Source organism: Bicyclus anynana, chromosome 25 (genome assembly GCF_947172395.1).
Source record: "Bicyclus anynana chromosome 25, ilBicAnyn1.1, whole genome shotgun sequence".
Taxonomy (NCBI): domain Eukaryota; kingdom Metazoa; phylum Arthropoda; class Insecta; order Lepidoptera; family Nymphalidae; genus Bicyclus; species Bicyclus anynana.
In genome coordinates, this window is record NC_069107.1 from 1,611,756 (window position 1) to 1,636,778 (window position 25,023).

At 35.6% G+C, this 25,023-nt stretch overlaps 1 protein-coding gene across 1 annotated transcript in view; it reads left to right on the forward strand.

The window, feature by feature from the left end:
- LOC112056479 (uncharacterized) overlaps window positions 1–25,023 on the forward strand; it is an 88,745-nt gene that overhangs the window by 53,571 nt on the left and 10,151 nt on the right. The window contains exons 5-14 of the mRNA XM_052889292.1: window positions 670–762; window positions 1,447–1,600; window positions 7,316–7,427; window positions 11,083–11,476; window positions 12,467–12,597; window positions 13,415–13,623; window positions 15,712–15,834; window positions 16,415–16,609; window positions 20,929–21,129; window positions 23,479–23,547. Of these exons, the coding sequence (XP_052745252.1) occupies window positions 670–762; window positions 1,447–1,600; window positions 7,316–7,427; window positions 11,083–11,476; window positions 12,467–12,597; window positions 13,415–13,623; window positions 15,712–15,834; window positions 16,415–16,609; window positions 20,929–21,129; window positions 23,479–23,547 (1,681 nt within the window). The remainder of the gene's footprint in view (window positions 1–669; window positions 763–1,446; window positions 1,601–7,315; window positions 7,428–11,082; window positions 11,477–12,466; window positions 12,598–13,414; window positions 13,624–15,711; window positions 15,835–16,414; window positions 16,610–20,928; window positions 21,130–23,478; window positions 23,548–25,023) is intronic.

Consider the following 25,023-nt stretch of genomic DNA (forward strand, 5'->3'; position numbering starts at 1 on the left):
TAAATGCTTAAATGATAAAATTGTGTAAATAGGTAAATGACGTAAACGGTAATATAATATTATTAAATAATTATTTATTAACTTCTTCATTTAGGTTGTTTTCTTTGATTATTATGTAATACATAGATTTAAATCTTATGACATGTATGTTTTGTATACCTGTATTTTAATGTCATAAAAAAGTTAAGTAAAGAAGTTGTTTGAATTTAACAACATTATTGTGTTGCTCATACTTTAACGTATTTGAATAAAAAGAGTAAAGAGCTAGCTGATATTAATATACCTATCCAGATTTTTTTATTAAACTACTAGTAAACTAGCGAACCCGGTCAATCTCAATTTGTTTTTTGTAGTTCCTTCCCTACATGCCAAGTCAGGATCAATTTTTTACGTCTATTCTATAGTGTGGGGGTATCGTTATCGGTATTTTTGTGCATTGCATAAGGGATTAAAGTGCTAACATAATCTACGGAACCCTACACTGCGCGTGGCCCGACACGCACTTGACCGGTTTTTTATTGTTTGGTCACCTAGTGTGGTGGTAATACCTAGATGGCTTCACCAAAATAAATATATGAAGGTCCTTCAAGATCATTGATCAGTATTTCTCTTAAATCTCGTTGGAGTTTAAAAACATAAACATGGTCTTAAAGTGTGTTTTCTGTATAGAGTGCTCAGAGGAACGACTCAGAGCGCGCGGGCCGGCGCAGCAAGTCGGAAGGCCCTCGTCAGCCGCGGTGGACCGACACCGTGGAGCCAAAGGTAAATATAAATAGAACTAGTGACCGCCCGCGACTTTGATTTAGACCTCGTTGATCCGGCCCTATCGCAAAACCCGTTCTTAGCGGATACCTACTAACTATAGACTACCTCCCTGCCACCGGAGATGGTCAATTTCAGGTCCAGTCTTGCGCCCCGTATCATTAAAATTTAGAAAATACAAGGATTTTAGTAAAATTTATTAAAGAGAATAATATTAAACTAAATAAAAAGAAATAAATAAAATAAAAACCCAAGTTTTTGAGTAATATCAAGATGGCGCCCATAGTGCAACTATGACATGACAATTGACAGCAAACGTCAAATCGACTACTGCATTGAAAACGTCATCTATCCGCCATTATTACCCCTATTAATGTTGCATTTCTTGGAATGGTCCTTACAATTTTTGAATGTTTCCCTCGATTTCTCCAGGATCCCATCATCAGATCCTGATATGGTGATAATGGTACCACTCTAGGAGTCAAGTCACTTTAGGAGTCACTTTCAAACAAAAAATGTTTCCAAATTAGTTAAGAAATGACGAAGTTCTGAGGTAACAAACATTAAAAAAAAACATACGCGTCGAATTGAGAACTTCCTCTTTTTTAAAATCGGTTAAAAAACAATATTATGATAGCAGGATGCAAAAGGCGGCCTTATCGCTAATTACCATCATCCGTTCAGGCCACCACAGCGCTAGGTGAAGTGCTAGCAGCGAAGGAGCCCGAGGTGACGGTCAGCACGGAGTACCGGAACCAGTTCGCGTGGCCCAAGGACGAGACGGTGCCCAGGAAGAGCATCTCCATGGGCGCGCTGAAGAAAGCCGCCGTAGCCGAAGGTTAGTCATAGCCCGCGTAGTTTACGTTCACGATAAACTTTAGATACCTAGTATAGTACTCTATGTTTGTCTATGTTTCAGGCAAACTGCCTGAAGAGAATAGAAGAACTATTATATTAAGTACTAGCCGACGCCCGCGACTTCGTCCGCGTGAAACTCGATGTGAACTTTCAACTACCCCTATCCTACCCCTACCCCTCCCTACTCCTACCTACCCCTATCCTACTTTTCTGGTTGACTTTTTTACACCTTGTGTCCGAAAAACCCAAATATCTAAATGAAACCCTATTTTTTTCCAAAATAAAATTTAGCCTATGTTACTTGTGGATAATGTAGCTTTCGAATGGTGAAAGAATTTTTAAAATCGGTCCAGTAGTTTTTGAGCCTATTCATTACAATCAAACAAACAAACAAACAAACAAACATACAAACAAAGTTTTCCTCTTTATAATATTAGTATAGATACACAGACAAAGTTTAACAATTCAAATGGCGTGCCACGTTGTATTCAGTCACCTGACAAACTTCTGCGTTGCTCGTAGCGACTCATTAGAATAACTCGAGCGAAACTTTAGAGAGATTAATTGAGAATTCGCAATGCTTATTCAATTGTTTACCAACTTGACGGGTGAATTTAAATGAGCAGAGATAGGTTCGATACTCGGTTCGGTCGGTGGAACTTCCGATGCTAATAAGTTTTTAATGTCAAATAGCTTATCATTCGTCGTTGACAACCCATATTCGGCTCACGGCTGAGCTCGTGTCTCCTCTCAGCATGAGAGGGATTAGGCCAAGGAATTTGTTGTTTATTTTAAAAAGTTGTTAATACCAAAATAGGAAACAGACTTTTAAGAAAATAAATATCACGTGTCTCAAACGGTGAAGGAAAAACAGCGTGAGGAACCTGCATATCTGCGAATTTTCTTAATTCTCTGCGTGTGTGAAGTCTGCCAATCCGTATTGAGCCGATTCCGGAGGGTGTGTGTTCGAATCCGGTCCGGGGCATGCACCTCCAACTTTTCAGTTGTGTGCATTTTAAGAAATTTAATTTCACGTGTCTCAATCGGTGAAGGAAAAACAGCTGAGGAAACCTGCATATCTGCGAATTTTCTTAATTCTCTGCGTGTGTGAAGTCTGCCAATCCGAATATAGGCCTAACCCCTCTCATTCTGAGAGGGCACTCAAGCTCAGCAGTGAGCCGAATTTGGGTTGAGTTTTAACGCTAAGCCAAAAGTTACCTAACGCTAAAGAAAAGTATATAAAGTATAGATAGATACCTACTTACAACCAGTTTCTTCATGTAAAGCTAAAGTAACAGTAAAAGTAGTAAGTAGTAAAGAAGACTTTATTCTTCAGGGAATAAGACCGTCACTTTTGCTTTATGACGTTACTTTGACTGTTACTTGCGATGAAGAAACTGGCCGTAAGTGATTTATCATTGACAACCCATTTTCAGTTCACTATTGAGCCCAAGTCACAGCTCAGAATGAGAGGGGCTAGGCCTTAGTCCACCACATGTCTCAATGCGGATCGGCATACTTCACACACGCAGAGAATTAAGAAAATTTTCTGGTATGCAGGTTTGTTCACGATGTTTTCCTTCACCGATTGAGACACGTGATATTTAATTTCTTAAAATGCATACAACTGCAAAGAGAGGTGCATGCCCCGGAGTGGATTTGTACCGAACCCTCCGGAATCGGAGGCAGAGGTCACATCCGCTGAGCTCTTCACTTAGTGTTTAGTGTACAAGAAATGTGCTAATTCATGTGACAGTTGACACCAATGCCTCCTAGCCGAAGGATCTCCAGAATAGGACAAGAAAACGGAATAAGAATGTCGACCCTTGTTAAATATTCAACTAAAATCTATCCAGTGTTGGGAAACCGGTCTCTCTTCCCTCACGCCTCCGCAAAACCCTACGGCATTTTCTATTTCGGATACAGGGAATACGAAATCTATTGAATTACTTATAGTGAAACTTTTCTTGAGTTTATCGAAGTTGATTCTCGTATTTTAGGAAACGATATTCATTTATAGGTACATACAGCCATACTGAATGTGCACAGTTTATCAAACTAAAAATCTCTAGTAATTTCACCCCTGAACGGCCTCCGTGGCGCAGTGGTATGCGTGGTGGATTTACAAAATGGAGGTAGTGGGTTCGACCCCCAGCTGGGCAGATGGAGATTTTCCCCGCTAGCCCGCTTCCATCTGAGATGGCATCATCACTTACCATCAGGTGAGATTGTAGGGCTAACTTGTAAAGAATAAAAAAATAAAAAAAAAACCTAACCTTCTATCAGTAAAGGCTCATTATTCGCGGGGGATACGTTCTCTAAATGTGTCGCGAATACAGAAACCGTGAATATGGAATGGTATTTTATATGGGACTAGCTGAAGCCGCGGTTTCACCCGCGTGGTTCCCGTTCTCGTAGGAATAAATAGCCTTCCTCGATAAATGGGCTATCTAACACTGCAACTGAAACTTGCCAGACTATAAAAACGACTTTATTACGTAGAAAATACAGGATGTTTAAAACGGATGTGATAGTTTCACTCCAATAGGAGCATCTTCCAAGATGTTCACAAAGTTCATTTGTTGACCATTGTCGAGATGAAACTTCTGTACATAAATGTTTCAAATGAACATTGTCATAAACTTCTACATAAAGTGCTTCTATTTAACATTCAAATAACAAAGTCTTTTGAAAAGTTTTATTGAATACTAGCGGACGCCCGCGACTTCGTCCGTCCTTAGACCTCTTTAATCCAGCCCTTACAGTAATGTTGCTGTAAAAATGACTGACTTCTCGAGTTTTCCCAACATTTCCCTTCACTGCTCGGCTCCTATTGATCGTAGCGTGATGAAAAGTATACTAAAACCTGCATAGGAGTATGAAGAATAATTGTACCAAGTTTCGTCAAAATCCGTCGATTAGTTTTTGTTTCTATAACGAACATGCAGACAGACAGACAGAAAGACAATCAGACAGACACGAAAATTATACTGATTACATTTTTGGCATCAGTGTTGATCACTAATCACCCCCTGATAGTTATTTTGGAAATACATTTCATGTACAGACTTGACCTCTCTACAGATTTATTATAAGTATAAATAATAGTGTCTAAATCAGTGAACTGGGTAAAATAAATAATTGTTACTTTCTCTACTTCTACTCTTATACTTTATTGTATTTCTGTTTATGTCTCTTACTCAAAGGCAGCTTAAATAACTGTTTATTCAATCTGGCGTTAAAGAAACTCGGAAACAAACCACCTGAAACCTTTGCTATTATTTTCTCTCATAAGCAAACTACAATCAGGTTAATCTCGACAAAGCAGTAGCTTAAGTTTTTTTTTTTAGTTAGAAGTAAGAGCGGTTTCATACATGAAAACATAAGTTCTTGTATAGTATGTTTTTATTTTATTCAACGACTATGAGTGGCGTGCACTCCATACATGCAATCATGCACTGTCTACCTCCTCCTCCTGTGGAGTCCTCACTGTATCGGAAAAGGAATTTCCCATTTTGTACAATCTTGACGTATAATGCTTACCCTAGTTTAAAACCTTCTGCACGCCACTGATGACAAGTTAAAGTGTTTTTCAGATAGTATGCATGACGTTCATGATACCTGATTACTATTATCGTGAATCGCGGCAAACTTTCAAGAGTGAAACGAACTGTCACCCGCACCATCCTATATGAAACGAAGTATAGCAATCTCACCTGATGTTAATCTCATTCTCATACTCATTCTGAGAGGTGACTCGAGCTCAGCAGTGAGCCAAATATGGGTTGACAATGATAAATTATAAGCTATTTGACATTCAAAACTTATTAGCATCGGAAGTTCCAAAAGTTTTCGCAACCGAGTATCGAACCTAGATCTCTGCTCATTTAAATTCACCCGTCAAGTTGGTAAACTACTGAATAAGCATTGCGAATTCTCAATTAATCTCTCTAAAGTTTCGCTCGAGTTATTCTAATGAGTCGCTACGAGCAACGCAGAAGTTTGTCAGGTGACTGAATACAACGTGGCACGCCATTTGAATACTTAAACTTTGTCTGTGTATACTTACTTATAGTTCTTCTATTCTCTTCTAGCAGATTGCTTAGACGGACATAGAGTATGCAAAATTCAATTATTTCAAGAAGGTTCAGTTTACAAGCACTTTTGACACGTCAGTTGACTATTTGTAAAGATTCTACCACTGGTTCGGAAGGCAGGTTCTGCTGAGAAGAAACCGGCAAGAAACTCAACAGTTGCTCTTTAAAAAAATCATACTTATCTATACTTATACTAATACTAGCTGACGCCGCGCGGTTTCAGCCGCGTGGTTCCCGTTCCCGTAGGAATATGGAGATAATATATGTATAGCCTATAGCCTTCCTCGATAAATGGGCTATCTAACACTGAAAGAATTTATCAAATCCAGTAGTTCCTGAGATTAGCGCGTTTAATCAAACAAACAAACAAACAAAGAAACTGTTCAGCCTTATAATCTATACTAATACTAATACTAAGTAGGTAGCAAGGTCCAAGTATCAAAATACTTGGACCTTGCTCACGAGATTACCGCCATGTGGAATGTTGAGTCAACTATTATTGTTCCGCTAGCTTCGACCAACACCTTAAGAAGCTTTCGCTTAACTGTTGGATCAAGAGTCGGATACAAAAGGCAGTGATTCTTGAGACGGCGCGTATTGTGAGGAGGTTCCTCACTCTGGAGCCCTGACCACCGGTTGCTTGGACACTCAAATGTCCCGCAGCGGGAGGGTGAATTTTTTTTATAAATTTTTAATAATGTTTTGTATTTTATACTTATATTGTTAAAAATTAAAAAAAAAAGAAGTAATAAATAAATGAGAGCGTATAAATACTAATATTACAAAGCTGAAGAGTTTGTTACTCTTGTTACTGTAGGGTGTAGGACATAGGCCTTTGATAGGTACTTCCACATCACGATTCTGAGCTGCCTGCATTCAGTGAATCCCTGCGACTCGATTGTCGTCAGTCCATCTAGTGGGGGTCTACCAACACTGCGCTTACTAGTGCAGGGTCACCATTCCAGCACCATGGGAACCCAACGTCCATCAGACCTTCGAACTATGTGCCCCGATCATTGCCACTTCAGCTTCGCGGCTAGTTGAGTTGAGCTCGTTCTGGCGCCCGGTGTGTGACTCCTTCTTATGAGACCCACACACAAATAACAGATAATATTTCAGTTGCATCAATTGCCAAAAACAGCTGGTGTAGTATATCGTCAATGTAGTATTTTTCCACTACACGATAGGCATACAGTTTGACGGCCTCCGTGTCGCAGTGTTATGCGCGGTGGATTTTCAAAACGGAGGTCCTGGGTTCGATCCCCGGCTGGGCAGAATGAGATTTTCTTAATTGGTCCAGATCTGGCTGGTGGGAAGCTTTGGCCGTGGCTAGTTACCACCCTACCGGCAAAGACGTACCGCCAAGCGCTTTAGCGTTCCGGTACGATGTCGTGTAGAAACCGAAAGGAGTGTGGATTTTCATCCTCCTCCTAACAAGTTATCCCGCTTCCACCTTAGACTGCATCATCACTTACCATCAGGTGAGATTGTAGTCAAGGGCTAACTTGTCAAGAATATTAAAAAAAAAAAAATTTTTTCATCTGTCTAAGCACTAGATGGCGGGAATTAATGACCAAGTGATTTTCCCCTTTTTCCAGGGTCAGTAGAAGCTGAACCCCTCATGAACCACGTGGACGGCGACCACGACGACGGGCCCAAGAAGTACATCGAAGACTACCTCTGGAACGGACAAAAACCCGGGGTCCAAAGGTAGGGTCAAATTATACTTACAAATACTAAGCAAATAATAACACTCTTTACTTACAGGGTGATCAAAATATTTCATACATGCTTTAAAAATTCAATATATTTAATAAAAAAATATTAAAAATTAACAAATAATTTATTTATACCTATCCATCTGCGTTGCACGTGGAAATAAAAAATATTCTAAATATTGGATAGAAGCAGGCGTTACTTTGCGGAAGTTCATCATGATTATATAATGATTTATTTATTTTGCTATCATCCGCGAAAAGTCGACGAACCCATGCGACAACGTCACACGTCACCGTCACGTCAACGTAGCAAAATAAATAAATCATTATATAAAAAATATTTTGTTAGAGACCACATTTTTACACATAATGTATAATGAAACCCTTGCAATATTTAAAAGCAGTAGTTATGATTAGTATGTTTTAATAAGTAATAATAATTTCTGAAACTTAAACCTGAATTGAATTTCTCTTGTAATAAAGTACAATTACAGTATTCAAGTACTTTAAAATAAAGCATGTATGAAATAATCAATGAAATAATTTACTAAACTATTGTGATAATTCTGAGTCCATTTATGGTCGAATATTTTTTACCATAAATGGGCTCTGAAAAATATTTTTGCTTCAGCTTATATTCACGATTTCATTCGTGCTTTTCATTATATTTTTAAAAATTTATAGATTGTTTCGAATAATGTTTTTTCATATAACTATAATTTCGATATTCTTTTTCGCATGCCTTTCTTAATATATCTTCTACATAAATAACAAATGTAAATACATGCTCTAAAGGAACAGTCTATAATATAACACTAAAATAACAATAACACTCATGTATTCGTACTAATGCAAACGCTTTGCTTTTGCTGAAGCAGCTTTTTCGCAAATCACCGTACTGAAATTAAAAAAAAAAAAAAGTATTATAATAACAATTTGGAACATCCTGTATTCCATGAAACACTTTCCATTCACATACACACCACACTTTAAAAAAAATCCGTGAGATTCCGGACATTCTTTACTTACACTCAAAATCAATTATTTTTTTGTAATATATGTAGTATATTTATATTTTGTTTGAAAGATAATTGAAAAATTTTTCAGGTGAAGAGAAAATCAAATAAATATATACTTAAATACGAATAAAACGACACTTGCTAACTGCTTTCAATATTTTGTGTCTAGACTTTTTTGTACTTATCTTTACAAACACGCAGGAAACTTTTACTTAAATTATTTCCATTTTACATAAATTTTTATAGCTACAATTGATTTTGTAATTATAAAAATCATTAGAATACACCAATTGTATCTAATAATAACAACAGAACTAAATTGTATTATATTTAGTAATTATAAAAAAAATTAAAAGGAGAGAATAAAAATAAACCAGAACTATTCTTAAAATAAATTTAATGACAGAAAATACAACAATTGTGCACTAAACTGCATTGTTTTCACTGTTAGTTAGATTTTTACACCCTGTTGTCACCCGTATCTTTTGTGCACTGTATATGATAAATTATACTTTGGCAATTATCCTACTTATTAGGGCCAATCGTAATTAATACCGAATTGAAACTGTGCCAAACTTATACATATTTTTGTAATTTATAAACCCACTTCAAAAAAAGGAGGAGGTTCTCAATTTCAACGCGTATTTTTTTTTAAAGTCTGTTACCTCATTTATTGACCAATTTTGATAATTCTTTTATTGTTTGAAAGGGTACACTTTTAGATTGGTCCCATTTCATTTTCATGAAAATGGGTTTAGTAATTTTGTGTTGAAATCAAAATAACTGAAATACATCTTTGAAGTCGATTCCATTTTAATGTAAAAAAAGTTTATAAAATACCAGTGTCGTAGCGTGGTTGGTAGATGTGGGCGAAATTGAATCAGCCGGAGCTGTTGTAGTTGCTGTTCCCCAAAAACTACTCGTACCTAAATTTTTCAAATATATATTTCAAATCACGCAAGTTCCTTTAAACCTGCTGGCCAATTTACTATTTTGGTATTTATTATCAACCTATTAAAATAAACAACAAATCATTTAACAAAATGATTTGTTGATAAACCAACCAAAACCAGATACAATTATATTTGTAGGTAGCTATTGATAATTCCTTCAATTTGAATCGTGATCAGCGGTAAAGGTCGTTAAACGTAGTTAAAATGTCAATACAGGCCCGCAAACCTCGCGAGGGCCCTATTAATGCTAGGCGAGGGCCCACTTCTCCCATGCCTGGCTACGCCACTGGTACGTCAAGTGAATAACGTTAGTCTTGAATTAAACGTCATCGTGTTCTTTTTTTCAATTACTATATGTGATGCAGTTTGGTAGAATCAAGGATAAAAACCTTAAAACCATTAATATAGGTTTCAATATCCATATTTTGAAATATTTATGTTAGACCTTAAAGAATTTGTCGTTACATTATAATTTAGTATTTACGAATCTATTAGTATTGTCACTGTATCTTAACATAAATACGACTTTGTGATTTTAAAGATCACATCAGATCTAGATTGTTTTAAAAAATACTAAGCTGGATATGTATTTTACATTCAATAGTTTTCTGTTACAGTAGACAATTTGTCGGCAAACTAAATATACATTTTATGGCAAATAAAATGCGACTTTTACAGTCAGCCCATTTGCGAGTTAACCTTGGGGCTAGACAGCACACTTTGTTTGCAACACTATGAGCTATTCTAGCAGGAAGGTCAAGGTCTCGAGGCAATACCGCTTTTTCATAATTTTTAACGTATACAAAAAAAGACATTTCATTTTTATTACGACCGCAATTTGTTGTATTCGATATTGAAAACGTCACAATGCAAAACAAGTTTTAATAAATAATACGAGGGATCTAATAACTTAAATCTCTGATGATATATGTAACAAACAATACAGTTTTTTTGACTTATTAGATTGGTAGGTAGATTTCGTGGTGGTGGACTAAAATTTCATGATAAATAAAACATTTTTTTAAATCGGTATACTATTCATTGTTCCAAAATAGTATCTTAATAGAATTTCTAAAAAAATATCATAAAACTGCTAAATTGTTGGTCGAAATGATTTTCTTAATTCTTTTACCAAAACGTAGCGCTATTTGAAAGGATCAAATCCAAGATCTGAAACCAATAATGAACACTTTACTAACGTGAGCAAGCTGCTAGCTGTACACAAGTAAGAGTTTCCTGCGCGCTGTTCTGCCCTGTCTCTTGCGACCACGTGAAGCAGAACAAGTCTAAATTTCGTTTTTGGTATTTGCTTACATCTCAACTCCGGTGGCGGTTCCTCCGAGTAGCACTAGTCGACTATTGTACTTATTTAGTTCGGAATGTCATCTAATAGATTCTTTTTTAATATCGATGTGTCCTGCACCTTTGTCGATGTGAACGTTACTTAAATCTTTGTTAGATTGTATGTCGTTGTATCACCTGACACTCCCGACACCGAGTCTGGCGCCGGCGCATCCTTCTAGACTCTTCCAGGACTAACATCCTAACCACCATTGCGAGCTTAACAATTATTTGAGCATGATCTTACTAACCTTGCTCGGCGCGAGCCCTTCAGTTTATTTGCCGCATATCATCGTCACGGCCAGACGTCTGACTTGAAACTGGAATTTTGCAGAAAATCGACGTTCCGTAGCGCGCTATCGGCCCTCATATACAACGGGGAGGATCGTTCCAAAGATAATAGGAAACGTTACAAAAGCGAGTACAAAAAGAAATTTAGACCGTTCTCTCAGTACGTGTACGAGGCGTCTAAAGGGACGTTTACCAAATGCAGGGGGAAAGGGAAAGCGATAGAGGAGGCGAGCGAGCGCCTGGTGGGGGATGCGGGGCGCGCGGGGGACGCGGTAGACGGGGCGGGGGCGGGCGCGGGCGCGGGAGCGGGAGCGGGCGCGGGGGAGGACACGGCCAGCACGCTGCGCGCGGCCGGCCTGCAGCCGCTCGGGCTCGCGCAGGGCGACTCCTGGTACCGCGAGGTGCTGGATCTGCGCAAGCGCGCCGGCGAGTACAAGGTCTGCGCTCACTACATACTCACTAGCATACTCACACTACTCCCCCACTCAGTATATCTGATTACAGTTCCTCTTTGATGTCTGGCACACTCGGAACGAGCAGTGATATCAAAATTATCAATTCATGGAGAATTGGAATTTTTGTCGTCACATACTGTAACAGTGTTAAATTAAAACGTTTGTGCTAAAGAAAAATAGAGCCCAGAACATCTTTAAACTGTATTAAATTCAGACTTCCCAATCGTTAAACTTTTTTAAAGCACTAAGCTTAATATAAAATATCATACTATTCTATACTTTGATATATTTAACCCCCACTTATAATTTGAATATCCCAAAATCATCATTCATATTGGCAACTTAGCATATTATACCACTTATCAAATATCAAGTTTTTACTTCTATAATATTAATAAATTTATGCAATTTGACGGAAACTTTTCAAGTCTCAATTAAATTACACCGTTATTTGCTAACAAATGCCATAACAGGCAAGCATTTTTTTTCTAATATACGAGTAATTATATTAAAAATTAAAGAACTTGAGAAGGAAATTTCTGATATCGTATAACAAGAAATTGCAAGTACCGTAAATGAAATTTGTAATATCAAATTTGATGCGTGCAAAGAATTTCATTTCAAGAGTGATATGATATCAGATCATAAAGAAGCAAACACAAATGGTTTTGACTAAACACATCTTATTTAATTGACTGAATTTATAATTAGTATTTTAATGCAAACATTGTTTAGAATACGCAATCTGAATGAAAATGTTCTTCAAGATTGTTAGATAATCAGATGAATTTTTGATTTAAAGTATCTACTTTAGAAGTTCCATTTAACCTCTCGGGTTTTGCAATATCTGCATATACTGACGTAACATTAGTAAATTCATCATCTTGAGATAACATCTTGGAAAATATTTGACAAGTGGTATATTCACGGTCATGCTTCCGTCATATTCAAAATTGCCATTATATCCGACAGTATCGCGGCTGGGGGACTGAACTAGCTCCTGAACACATCACCCAGCTTTACAATAAACAGATCGAACTGTGGTACCAAGTGTCCCGCCGATCCTCGCTGTCAGCCCTTTCACTCGCTTCCACCAATCACAAGTAAGTGATGCTGTAGATTACTTTTTTTTTTATTTAAAGTCAATTTGTCCAGCACTAAGGATCATTTTTTTATATAGAAAGCCTGCAAGGGTCTTCCTTAATATAAAAGCTGTAAAAATTGCAAGCTTTTCAAAATTTAAATTATTATGATTACAACTCAAATATATTTAGAATAGCAAAGCGTTATCGTAAGTTTTGACCGTACTAGAATATCATTTTCATTTTACTTTTAAAACTTTATCAATTTATTTAATAACTATTTAACTTTAGTGTTTAGCTGGACGGTCTTTTAAATGTTTAAATAGAAATTTGACATTTACATCAAGTTTATTATCAATCGCATCAGTTATACCTACTCATTGAGTATCATCTCCAGGCTTTTAATCATCTGTATTGTTCCCCATCTGGCTATAAAAGCAGTTCATTTAATCGGTCAATACATATCCAGATAATCTGCACAATAGGATTGCTACTGCCTAGATCAAATTAGCTTGAAGAATATAGTGTAGTGACTAGAATTCAACAAACACTCCATTGATTGGTTACGGAAGACCCTTATTGCAGTATGATGCAATATTTCCCGGTCCTTGGAGCAGGAGAAGTGACGCTTACAATAAGATTTAAGTTTGATTAGCAAGGGGCTGGTGCTAGCAGTGAATGGCTTGGATTGCGAAACAATAAAGCCGTTAAAGCTACGCGTAGTTATAGTGACCATTATCCAGGGTTAGTTCCAAACGCAGAGCGAAACCCAGAAAGCCAGAAACTATCGAAAACGTAAACGCAAAGTATATTGTTACAATTAGATGAGTTATTTCAGGGCTTTGCCTCGAGATGAAAAAGATGGGAAGGAATCTAGGAATCTTTCGCCAAAGAAGTTCAGATCGTTCCGCTCGGCACCGCACCAGTCCATCCACGCCAAGCTTCAGGAGACGAAGGCTTTAGAACGGTCTCCACATAAGACCTCTCCTCAGAAGCAAAGGAAGAAGTTGCAAGGCTACAGCTTCGATGAAGGTGTTACCCAAGATGGTAAGAGTCTAGATATTTGCAGAATGAATTTTGCATTTAAACATTGTCAATACAGCATATAAAACTTCGATCTCGAAGGTAATTGACCATCGAAAGTATATTTTCGTCGTGCTGTGTAACATAAATTACAAAATCAAGTAATTTTTTGTAGCAATCTAATCTTTTTCAGACATAAAATTAACATTTTCAAAGAGATTTGGTGGTAGCATCACGCTCGCTCAGGAAAAGTTAACTGGACGATTTCTGTTCGAACATCAATAAAATATAGGCAAAGCAGCACACCAAAAGATACGAAAGCATTTGTCTGGAGGCTGTAAAATTTTTAATCTCTTTAACTACCATTACTAATTGCTTCGTTGTTCAGTGGTTAGCCTATATGCCTTCAAATCACGAGGTTCAAGGTCAAGCTGTGAAATACTGCTGCTTTCTCCTGAGAATTTCTCAGAAAAGTACTCAGCTAAGAGTGCGATATTATTGTGATGTTACACGCCCACAAAGTGCCTCGGAGAGCACTTTAAGCCCGCTTATTATCAATTACATCTGATAGTGATAGTCAAAAAAAGACTTCAACATTATCATCCTAATCCAACCTCTAAAAGTATGGTCTATATCCTCTCCTCTGCGAAAGTAGGCCTGACCCTGAATCCTTACCTTACCTTATCAGCCGATAGACGTCCACTGCTGGACATAGGCCTCTTGCATGGACCTCCAAGCACAACGATCTCGAGCCGCCAGCATCCAGCGGCTCCCTGCAACCCGCTTAATATCCTCGGTCCACCTAGTGGGGGGTCGCCCAACACTGCGCTTTCCGGTGCGGGGTCGCCATTCCAGCACCTTGGGGCCCCAACGTCCATCGGCTCTTCGAACTATGTGGCCCGCCCATTGCCACTTCAGCTTCGCGACTCGCTGAGCTATGTCAGTGACTTTGGTTCGTCTGCGGATCTCCTCATTCCTGATTCGATCACGCAGAGAAACTCCAAGCATAGCTCGCTCCATCGCCCGCTGAGTGACTTTGAGCCTTCTAATAAGGCCCATAGTCAGCGACCAAGTCTCGGATCCGTATGTCATCACTGGCAACACGCACTGATCGAAGACTTTCGTCTTCAAGCACTGAGGAATTTCGGCCCTGACCCTTCAAGCACTGAGGAATTTCGGCCTGACCCTGAATGGGCCCTTAAAATAGGCTGTCAATAAAAGAACTACCATTAATAATAATTATTATCGCGCGTATCTTGTATGTATGTATGTATATATGTAATATTCTTTATTACCTATCTTCCAAACCGCTGAACGGATTTACGTAATTCAGATATCGTTAGATTTGTTTTAATAACCCAAGTGTTTTTAGATAGGTGAAATTAAAAAAAGAAAAAAAAAAGTGTAGAAAGCAATTAGAAAATAGTCTGGACCTAATAAAAAATGTAGACGAAAATCATTCTATTCAATATAATAGGTCCTGACTGTCTTCTAACTGCTTTCTACACTTCTGGACAGAGTTTGGTTTTTTTTTCAGTTTTTGTATCATTTATGCAGACGGGTTTTTTCATTTGTTTAATGGGGATGATGACTAGGTTTGAATATATTGATTTTTATGATACATTCGGGTAAATAAGGTAAATTTTAACTAATTTATACATAAAAAGCAAAGATTGACTGGATATTTGCAAAATAAATAAGATTATAAAATTTTAAAATCTACTAAAAATATTTTATCGTAATTAGATGAAAATTCATACAGTTTTAGCGTCCTTACATTAAATGTGACATTTTTTAATATATGAACTATCAACATAAACGCAGAAATAAAAAAGATATTAGTAATTTTGTTTCGACGCCCATACAAATCTAACGATCATTCATTGCCTACGACATCATAAGTTCGTACCATTTTGTATGGGGCGTTTTTCAGGGATCCGCGGCAGCGCCGCAAATCTGACCCTTTAAATCCCTGTAGCTTCGAAAGTAATGATCGCAGATACCCTGTTACTTTTACAAAATTGCTTTACTATTAGCGTACTCTTAATTTATATACAATTTAAAAAACTGACATCATCCCTATTAATTAATTTATCTTATTAACAATTCCAGGGCCCAGAATCGATACAGTGTTCCGCTCCCCGCGCCGCCGGCCCCGCTCCGCAGACCCCGCCCCAGTGCCCAGCGTCCGGCACATGCCGAATGGGCACGAGGCGCGTCCCGCTAAACCAACCGGTACGTTGATGCTTTGGACGTGGCATGCCTTAATACATTTTGTATAATAATGATCCTCTATAGTAAACTTCAGAAAATTTATTTCTTTAATTTTGTAAAAGACTTCTTTAGTTACAGCAAGGCAGTCATTTAAAGCAAAAATGATTGAAACAGTGTTTAGTATCTTGTTTTCACATACCTACTTCTAATGTATCCCACACTTTTTAAATATCCAATACTATTATAAATACAGATCTTGCCTGCGAATTTTTGGAATCCTTAGTTTAGGATAGAAAACAGACTTTCTACTTATCCTCTTTTTTATTGAAGTCTAAAGTTATGAAACCCATAAATTATAATCGAAATAATTACTTTTAACTTTATCATTTGTATTACAATCTCAGGGTGCATTACAATTATACGCCTCATGAGATACCAGCAGCTATTACAAACGTCTGATTGAATTGCACCCTAACCTTCTTCGCTCGATTGTTTCTGTTTATTCTTCATAGATAGATTTAAATTGTGTACTGTTCATTATCCTGCCTGATGCTTTACCCCTGTTTTAGCTAATATTTTAGTGTTACCATTTATTCTGTAGGTTTGCCGTTAAGTAGGGGGAGTAGTAGTAGAGTTAGGCCGTCATCCCGAGGGGGCAGATCACCCTCGGCGCCGAGCAAAACCGGGGCAGTAAACGGGTCAATTGTTAATGGGGATATTGGGGCCACGGGGACATTGACATCACCAGAGCAGGGCCGGCGCAGTCGCAGCGTAACAAAAGTGGGCATAAAATTGGGTGCGTACGATCAGGTGACAGTTGCGTCGACGCTCTGTGGTTCTTTGACAAGCTTTCGTTGATAACAATGTTTTACTCTGTGCCGCTTTATTTTATTATTAATAATATTCAATTACTAATAGTCAACATTGTCTACGATACGCTTTACAGAATTTCTCTATTAATACTAGTTTTGCCAGGTAAATGATTTTTTATTACCTAAATTTTTTTAACTCTTTTTGGTATAATTTACATAAAAATTTACACCTCTGTAACAAATATCGCAATGATCAATGCGATATTTCGTTTTTATTTTGCCTTGGAACCATGAAATAAACAAATATACGAGTAACTAAGCAACATATAGATCCTTGTTTGTTAATTTTAATTGATTTATTATAACATATTTCCCCCATTAATCTCCTAAATTTTTATCAGTATCGTAGACAATTTTGTAATTTTTTATGATTAATAACTTTTTATATTGGTACTGCCTACGTAAGTAGAGTGAGAAAATTTCTAAATTTAAAACTTTACAAGCTTTGGTTTGGCTTTTGTGATATTTAGGATTTTTTTAGGTTTTAGGGCCCAGTTGTGTATGGAATTTAAAATAGCATACATCTTATGACGTCGAATTTGACACTCGTCAAGGGGCGAAATTTCACGTCATAAATAGCTGCTACGAAAGCGTTAAAATTATAAAAAACCAATTCAATTGTATTAGTATTGTGTAACTTTATTTAGATAACAGTCTTAATTTACATGTAAAATCTAAAATTAACATCATATACGTATTTTTTTTTAAATTGCAGATCACTCCTACAATTAATAAAGTTACATAATGTTAATAATAGGTAATGTTACTTAATTCGGCTGAACAAAAATTTCAAAGCTGTCTTAATTGCTTGAAAGATATAAATCTTCAAATTACTTCTGTAATCTTTATATTTACTAAATATTTTTTGGTAGAAATACGTAACAAGCCGCAATAGCTCAATGGTGATGGGACCGGACTCATCACTGAGAGGTGGTGGTTCGATTCCCGCCCGCTGGACTATTGTCGTACCCACTCCTAACACAGTCTATTCAGACTTATTGGAAGGGAACGGATATATAGGTAATATTTAAAACATATATGGCAAATATTCTTACTATACCTTTCTTGATGAGTACTGTTTACCAACAAACAAATTAAAAATGAGGGTATAAATCACTAATAATTTCACACCTGATAATAATTATAATTAACTTGTTCTTAAATTATTGCATAATAAAATTTGATTTTAAATTATTTATGGTTTGTATATATCACACTTTATATACAAACCATAAATAAGTTATGAAATGACAGGCGTTTTCTACCTTCATTTCTAATTTGTTTGTTGGTAAACAGTACTCATCAAGAAAGGCTGTAGTGTAAACATTTTTGTACAGCCGAATTAGCACTTGTTACAAAGACTTAAAATCGACCAATCAGTGCGTCAACGCAACGTCACGTATGTATAGCGCATTGGCACGACGAGGCGGGAATGGCTTGGACACCTCACGGCGTGTGGACTTGTGCGACACTAAATGCACTAACAACACTAGCGGATTTGTGTTAGACATTTTTAGTGTTAACTGGTGTAGAAGGTTTTGGGTACATTGGGAATATTGGTACTAAACAAAATAAATGTAACTTGCCTTATGTAAATTATAGATTTTAAGGCCCAGCACTTACATGACCAGGTTAAGTGACATTCGTTATTGTCAACCATTATTGAGATTGCTAACATAATAATAAACATGACAACTGATTGCTGAGAGAATTATTTAAAGACTTTAATCAACGCAACCAATGTCAAAATTAGTTCAGCAGTAAAAATATTAGAAAACGTGAAAAGTTTCTAGAGAAGTAGTCTTATGGTCTGTGGCAAACTTCTAGTCCACTCTGAAGTAGAAACACACTGAACTACGCAGAGACTACACTGAGTTTTGCACAATGCGCAGCTTTAATACGCCTCGTTTTCAGACCGTACTCAAAGCTTGCCAACATTTATGCTAACAAATAAATTTCGCCACCGAGCAAAATTGCTCTTTTTCAATTTGTAAGATACGATTACCAGTGAAATTCTTTGACTCATGAGACTCAATCAATCTCTCAGGTTGGCGAAGTCCAAGTGAGTGACTTTAAGGTGATGTTCTTTTATAAACAATGTCAGTTAACCATAATATAGCAAAAGTAACGGGCCCGCGTAGAATAGTGATAAATTTATTCTAACTTTTTCTAAGAAAGAATGAAAAAGAACTTTGTCGTAAATATAGACTTTTGTGCTAGATTTATAATTAAGTTTTACAATTCTTTTACAGTAAAATATTTACTTTAACTTTAAAATTATTAACTTCTTATCTTAATTGTTCTAAATTGCTCAAGCAGTCTCATCTCTGACGTTTTGCAACCACCATCTAGGGCCCTTCGAAAAACTAAAAACTTGCTGCGGGCCCCGCATGAATCCGGCACTGGTCTTTATTATGCATTACCTCAATTCTAAATAAATTAAATAACATCGCACCTCGGTGTATAACATATGGGTCATAAGGTTTTTCTTTTTATTCTTGAGAAAAGAGTATGATGTTTGAATGTTTAGATTATTGTAAATTATTTCAGTCATTGGCAAAAGTCCTAAACAATATCGCATGGAGTGTGTGTGTTTTTTTTTTAATTTTATATTGTCATGTCCTAAGTGTATCGCTATTTGTCTTGTTATGTTACAGAATAAATAACGTTTAAATGTGTTATTAGGAGACACGGCAGTGCCCACCGCCAAGTCAAGGAATAGGCTCAGCCGTACCAACCTTTTCTTACAATACTTTGGCACTATATTTGACAAGGATACCATATTAACCATTTGACTCCTAAATGGACGACCGGTCGCCCATCGTATCCTTTACGTGACATGTAAAAAAATATAAAGTAAACTAAGGGCAATAGGCGAGCACAGTATCATGCTCCGCGCGATAGAGGAATATAAAGATTTTTTAAATGGCTCACAACGGTAGATTAAAACCGCATTCCCTGACTGTCGACTTCTTCAACGCAGATGTGCTTTTCGATAAAATACTCGCGGGCAGCGAATGGTTAATAGGAGTATTTTGAGTTTTGAAGGCGATTATCAAAAATAGCTTTGTCAATGTGTCAAAATATATTATCGTTAGATATAAATTCCACAAACGAACAGGCAGATAGCGATATTATCTTTCAGTGTATTGTGTCTCGTTGTGTTTGTCACTTCTCGATGTTGTTCAATAATAATGGTTGTTGTAGTTATAGTTGGTATTTATTATATTTTATAGTTATATTAATTATTATTTTTGTATGTTACATATTAACATTATATTTATTGTGATAGGGGTATACGTAAAACTATATCATATTAAATTATATTTACGTCATGATACAACGGTGCATTGATGTATCATGACGTAGTATCATGACTAATAAGACTAATATTTAAAATTGCTAACTGTTGATATATTTAAACATATTATTATATATCGAAATAAATATTGTTTATATAGAAATAGGTTCATTAAACTGAACCGATTATCCAATACTGAACGGATTTGGATGATTTGAATTTGACGCATATTAGGTTAAGTCTGGTGGGTAACACACAGTTACTTAGGTCTAGGTAACACCTAAACTTGACCAACTTCAACTTAACTTGGCCAGACAATCCGCGAACCTCTATCAACAACTTAGGTACAATTCTTTTGTAATTTATAAACTTTCAAAGCAAGAGTGAATAGGCATCTTCTAGGTAAGCGCGCTCCTACTTAGACCGTATTAATGCTTACTATCTGGCTTAAGTATAGTCAAATGTAAACCTATAATGCTTGAAAAAAATCAAGTTACATTTCCATGATGAAAAAATACATGTCGTAAATTAAATGTCACTATATAATTATTACAATGGAACCCAGTGAGGTTGTTGTATTCAAGTCTAGTCGAAAAATCTGTAAATTAATCATCGGCAGAATCCTAGCCGTTGCCTATACAATTAAAACAAATAAAATGAAATAGTTTGAATAAAATTATTTAAAAAAAATATAAAACGAGATAAAAAGATAAAGAAACCTCACAAGTGAGGACTTGAAATGTTAAGATTTATATTTCGTGTAACTTTACCTTTACTATACATATAAAAAAATATTTTTATGAAAATGTTACATTTTAACAAAACCGAAGTATTATTTTGTTAAACTGTAACATTCGATTCGAACTTCGAAAATAACATAAATGAGGCAATTTTATTACTGGCTTTTGTAATGTTTTAACGAATTCCAATTTCAAATTACAGATGACGATATACCGGCTCACCGTAGCGCTTCCGTCGCCAAAGACCACTTTTTCGATGACTCGCCAATCGTAAAATCTCCCCCGGAACCGACCCGGGTGAAGTCCCCGGAGCAACTGAATATGCGGTCACCTGACCCGGTCAACTGGACCGTTCCCCTGGACACCGGGAAGACGTTCACGGTGACCCAGAACGTGAAAAGTGGTGAGTGCAGTCTTTTGACCAGATTGGCGGCAAACATTATTAAACTAAGTTAGGTAAACCTAAGTGACAGATAGGGTAGCCTGTAACTTTGAATTGAATTGTTAGTTTTTAACAACTTTTTAATTTTGGTCGTGTTATTTAAAAGGTCTTTTATATTAGTCAGTTGGTACGGTGACTATTTCACTCTATTGTGATAGTTTCACTCGCTTCAAAGAGTATCTTTTTCATATACGAGTTAGTGTTGCAATATACGAAAACAATTTGAAATTTTTATAAGGTTTTTTATTTATTTATAAAAATGGATTACCAAATTTTACGTATGTACCTAATCATAATATAATTTATGCATGGTGTAATGTCGATGTAAAATATTATTCATAAATAAAAATAAAATATCTCTAACTCTAAATTAAATTTTGCCAACTTTAGACACTTATTTTGTTTTTTACAAATTACATTTATATTTTATATTAATTATCATGTAATATTATTTTTTAATTGTGATTGGCTTAATATAAGAAGCATAAGTACAGTGTAATTTGTACTAAATCCAACGGTATGATTGTTTAAATATCATTAAAAAAACATGTAATAAAATTACATTTTTATACACCTTGCATAAAGACATATATCAATATTATTTTTATAAATCTAGTACATCATTTTATATTTTATACATTTTATATATATTAATAGAAAATAGATAGAATACGACTGAAAAATATTAGCGTTTTCTACCTCTAATAAATCGGAATTTAATTGATTAAATCAAATAAATGGACAAGATACTCTTTAATACGTAGATAGGCAGCATTCGTGAGATCAGGAATGTAATTATTGATATAACAATTAAGACCTTTGTTACCTTATGTAGGTAAAGTACAACAAAATTTAAACACTAATATTACGTTAATATTTTTTTAATAAGTACTTCACGTGCAACTTAGGTAATAGGTACCTACTTATCAAGATTTTATTAAGAAGAAGAACAGTTCCTCATAAACAATAATTATTATATTATTATATAAATTCAAACAATTTTACTGTCCACGTTTGGGGTTTTTTACGCCAATTAAAGTCAAAAAAGAAAACAAGAGTCCTTTGAATTTTATCACACACTCAAAAATAATGACATAAATCATAAAATTAACAGTTTAAAATTCTGTGATTGGATTTGGAATCGACCATTTTAATCACTACGGATTACGGATTTCTAACTCACTGCATTAAAAAAACTAGATTGTGAGAACTACTACTACTACTAAACATAACATTACATATACATTCTTGTAGTAATTTGCAATTTTTAAAATGAAGCTAGTAAAAAATATTATCGAAGCACGTCAAATACTTCTTGAAATTAAATTAAAAAAAAATTAAATACAGTAAATTAGTGGTTAAATTTTACTATTCAATATTGAAGCCATCACACTATCATGCCACACAGTATAGCTATGACATAATTTCTACCATTTCTACCATTGTATTGTTAACAAAGTGTGTATAGCAACCCCACAGTACAGCGTAGAAGCTTGCAACACTCACAAGTCACCAGACTGACACAATAAAATCATGTACATAAACCTGTAATTAAGGCAATGAACAACATATTAAAAAAAATTGAAAATAAAAGACCATTCAATTGCATCCTTTTTGTTACTCACGAACATAATATTATTGCGTTTGTTTTTTTTTATTAATTTTTTTATTAATCATTCAAACATGTAGACGTTCCCAGTCCACAGAAATTATTATTCATGAAGAATTACATTTACAGCCTATATCCTGATCACAGAACAATTATTGAATTATTCTTCTGATCGTAAAGTTTAAAGATGAAAACCCAGAATAAATAAAATTATAAAGAAAACGGTAATATTCTTCTTTAACGTGATCATAACCGAAAAGCATGTTATGATAAATTGCCTAGTTATTAATGTTGTAATAATAAAGTATCATATGTAATTTCAAAAAAATATATATCATATTTGATTTTTTAGCAAATTATAACTACAATGCATAGACGAAGTTAAATTAGAAGCAGTAGGTATTTATTTAAAATATATTTGGTCTTTTATTTAACAATATTAAATAGAATATCTTTCTTCTTCTTCTATCTTATTAAAGAGTCTAAAATATACATATAAAAAGAAATTCACTTATACAAAGACATAAGATATATAAGAAAGATTTTGGAATACCAAAATCCAAACTGTCACTTCATACAATAAAGCATCCAAGGCTGAAAATTTGAAAAAAAAAAACAATAATCTCTGTGGACACAGAACGTAACGTAGTTGTTTCATGATTATCACGTCATTACCATACAAATCACTCACCATATTTCAGATGAGAGCATTAAGCGCCCTAGCTCTGACTTTAAGAGTTCGTCGGTGGCCGAAGAAGTGAAGCCGGCAGGTACGACGAATACCCACGCCTAGACAACGGCCATACACACACGGTTACCGAGTGTGACAGACCATGCGACAGTGAACTCTATCACCACGTTAATATGACACAAAGTCCTACGCCCGCCCAACTAGCATATTGACTTAACAGTTACAGTTGCATACTATTAAATGACATATGTCATTGCTATCCTTCAATATTATTCCTATTGGAAAAGGATAGCATTATTTTTATAGAAGTTAGTGTTGCACCAATCTACTACTAAAGCTGTACAGAGCTTTTTATAATACTCGTTATAAAGCGTTTAGTTCCATCATCATATCTCTCTGCTCTTGTTAACTCTTCGTGCTATTTGGGTTTCACATTCACAATAACAAAATACGGGCGAGATTTATTTTGTTATGTCAAATTTGACACATTGTTACGAGCTGTCGGTTGACGTCACAAACTAAAATCGCAAGTGTGACGATCTGGTTGTCACAGTGAATAAAGGCGGGAGCATATATTTAAAACACGACGCGATCAATGATATTTTTAATCAGACACCTAAAAAGCCTAGTCTAGGTATAAGAATCGCTTAGAGAACTAAATCACTTCTATATTTATTTATTTACTCATCACAGTCGTCATTTATAAAATAACGCATCTAAAACTGTGTGAAGAAGAATAATTTGTAAATAAATATTAATGATTGTAATAATGATATTTTTTACAAAAGCAATGCTTTTGAGTTTCTGACCGTAGATTCTGCTTTACGAACCAGTAGTCGAGTCATTAAAACCGACAACGTAGTAGATACGAGTACATCAAAAATTCTAAACGTATCGTCACGTAACGTTACAATCTGAAACCGTTCATTCCTGTGATAGATATTAACACCTTGAAATACTAATACCGAAGCATTTGATTGCCATTTTATAATAATAATAAATGATTATTTATTAATTTGTATTTAAATAATTCATTTATTTTAAAGAGTTTATTGTTAATTTTATCAATATGAACGTATGTCTAAAATATTAATTATTAAATTTGATTTTGGTACCTATTTCACCCCATCGTGACGATATTGGTGGACAACTCTCTCTCATGACATATATCATTGACGCACAGGATATGTGTACTTTACAATGTTTGCCAAAATTAGATAGTGTTTCGAACATATGCCCCGCCATGTAGAGATCACTGCCTCATACCACACTATGGACACAAAAATTAAAATATATATAACCTGTTTTTTATTACATCTATTGATATAAAAATATAGTTCATGATTAAATTGTGTTACTCCAATAATTGAGATGCTTTTATTTATTTTGACCGTACTCCGCCGAGGCGTCTACCACGTATGTATACTTGATGTGTGTGTGTCTGTTTCGATGTTTTGCGTCACACCCACCGTATCGCACCCTGGACTCTTTCCCCTTTTTTATAAACATCACCATTGGCGCTGTCGTTCGCTCTTGCATGCTGCCATTATTAATA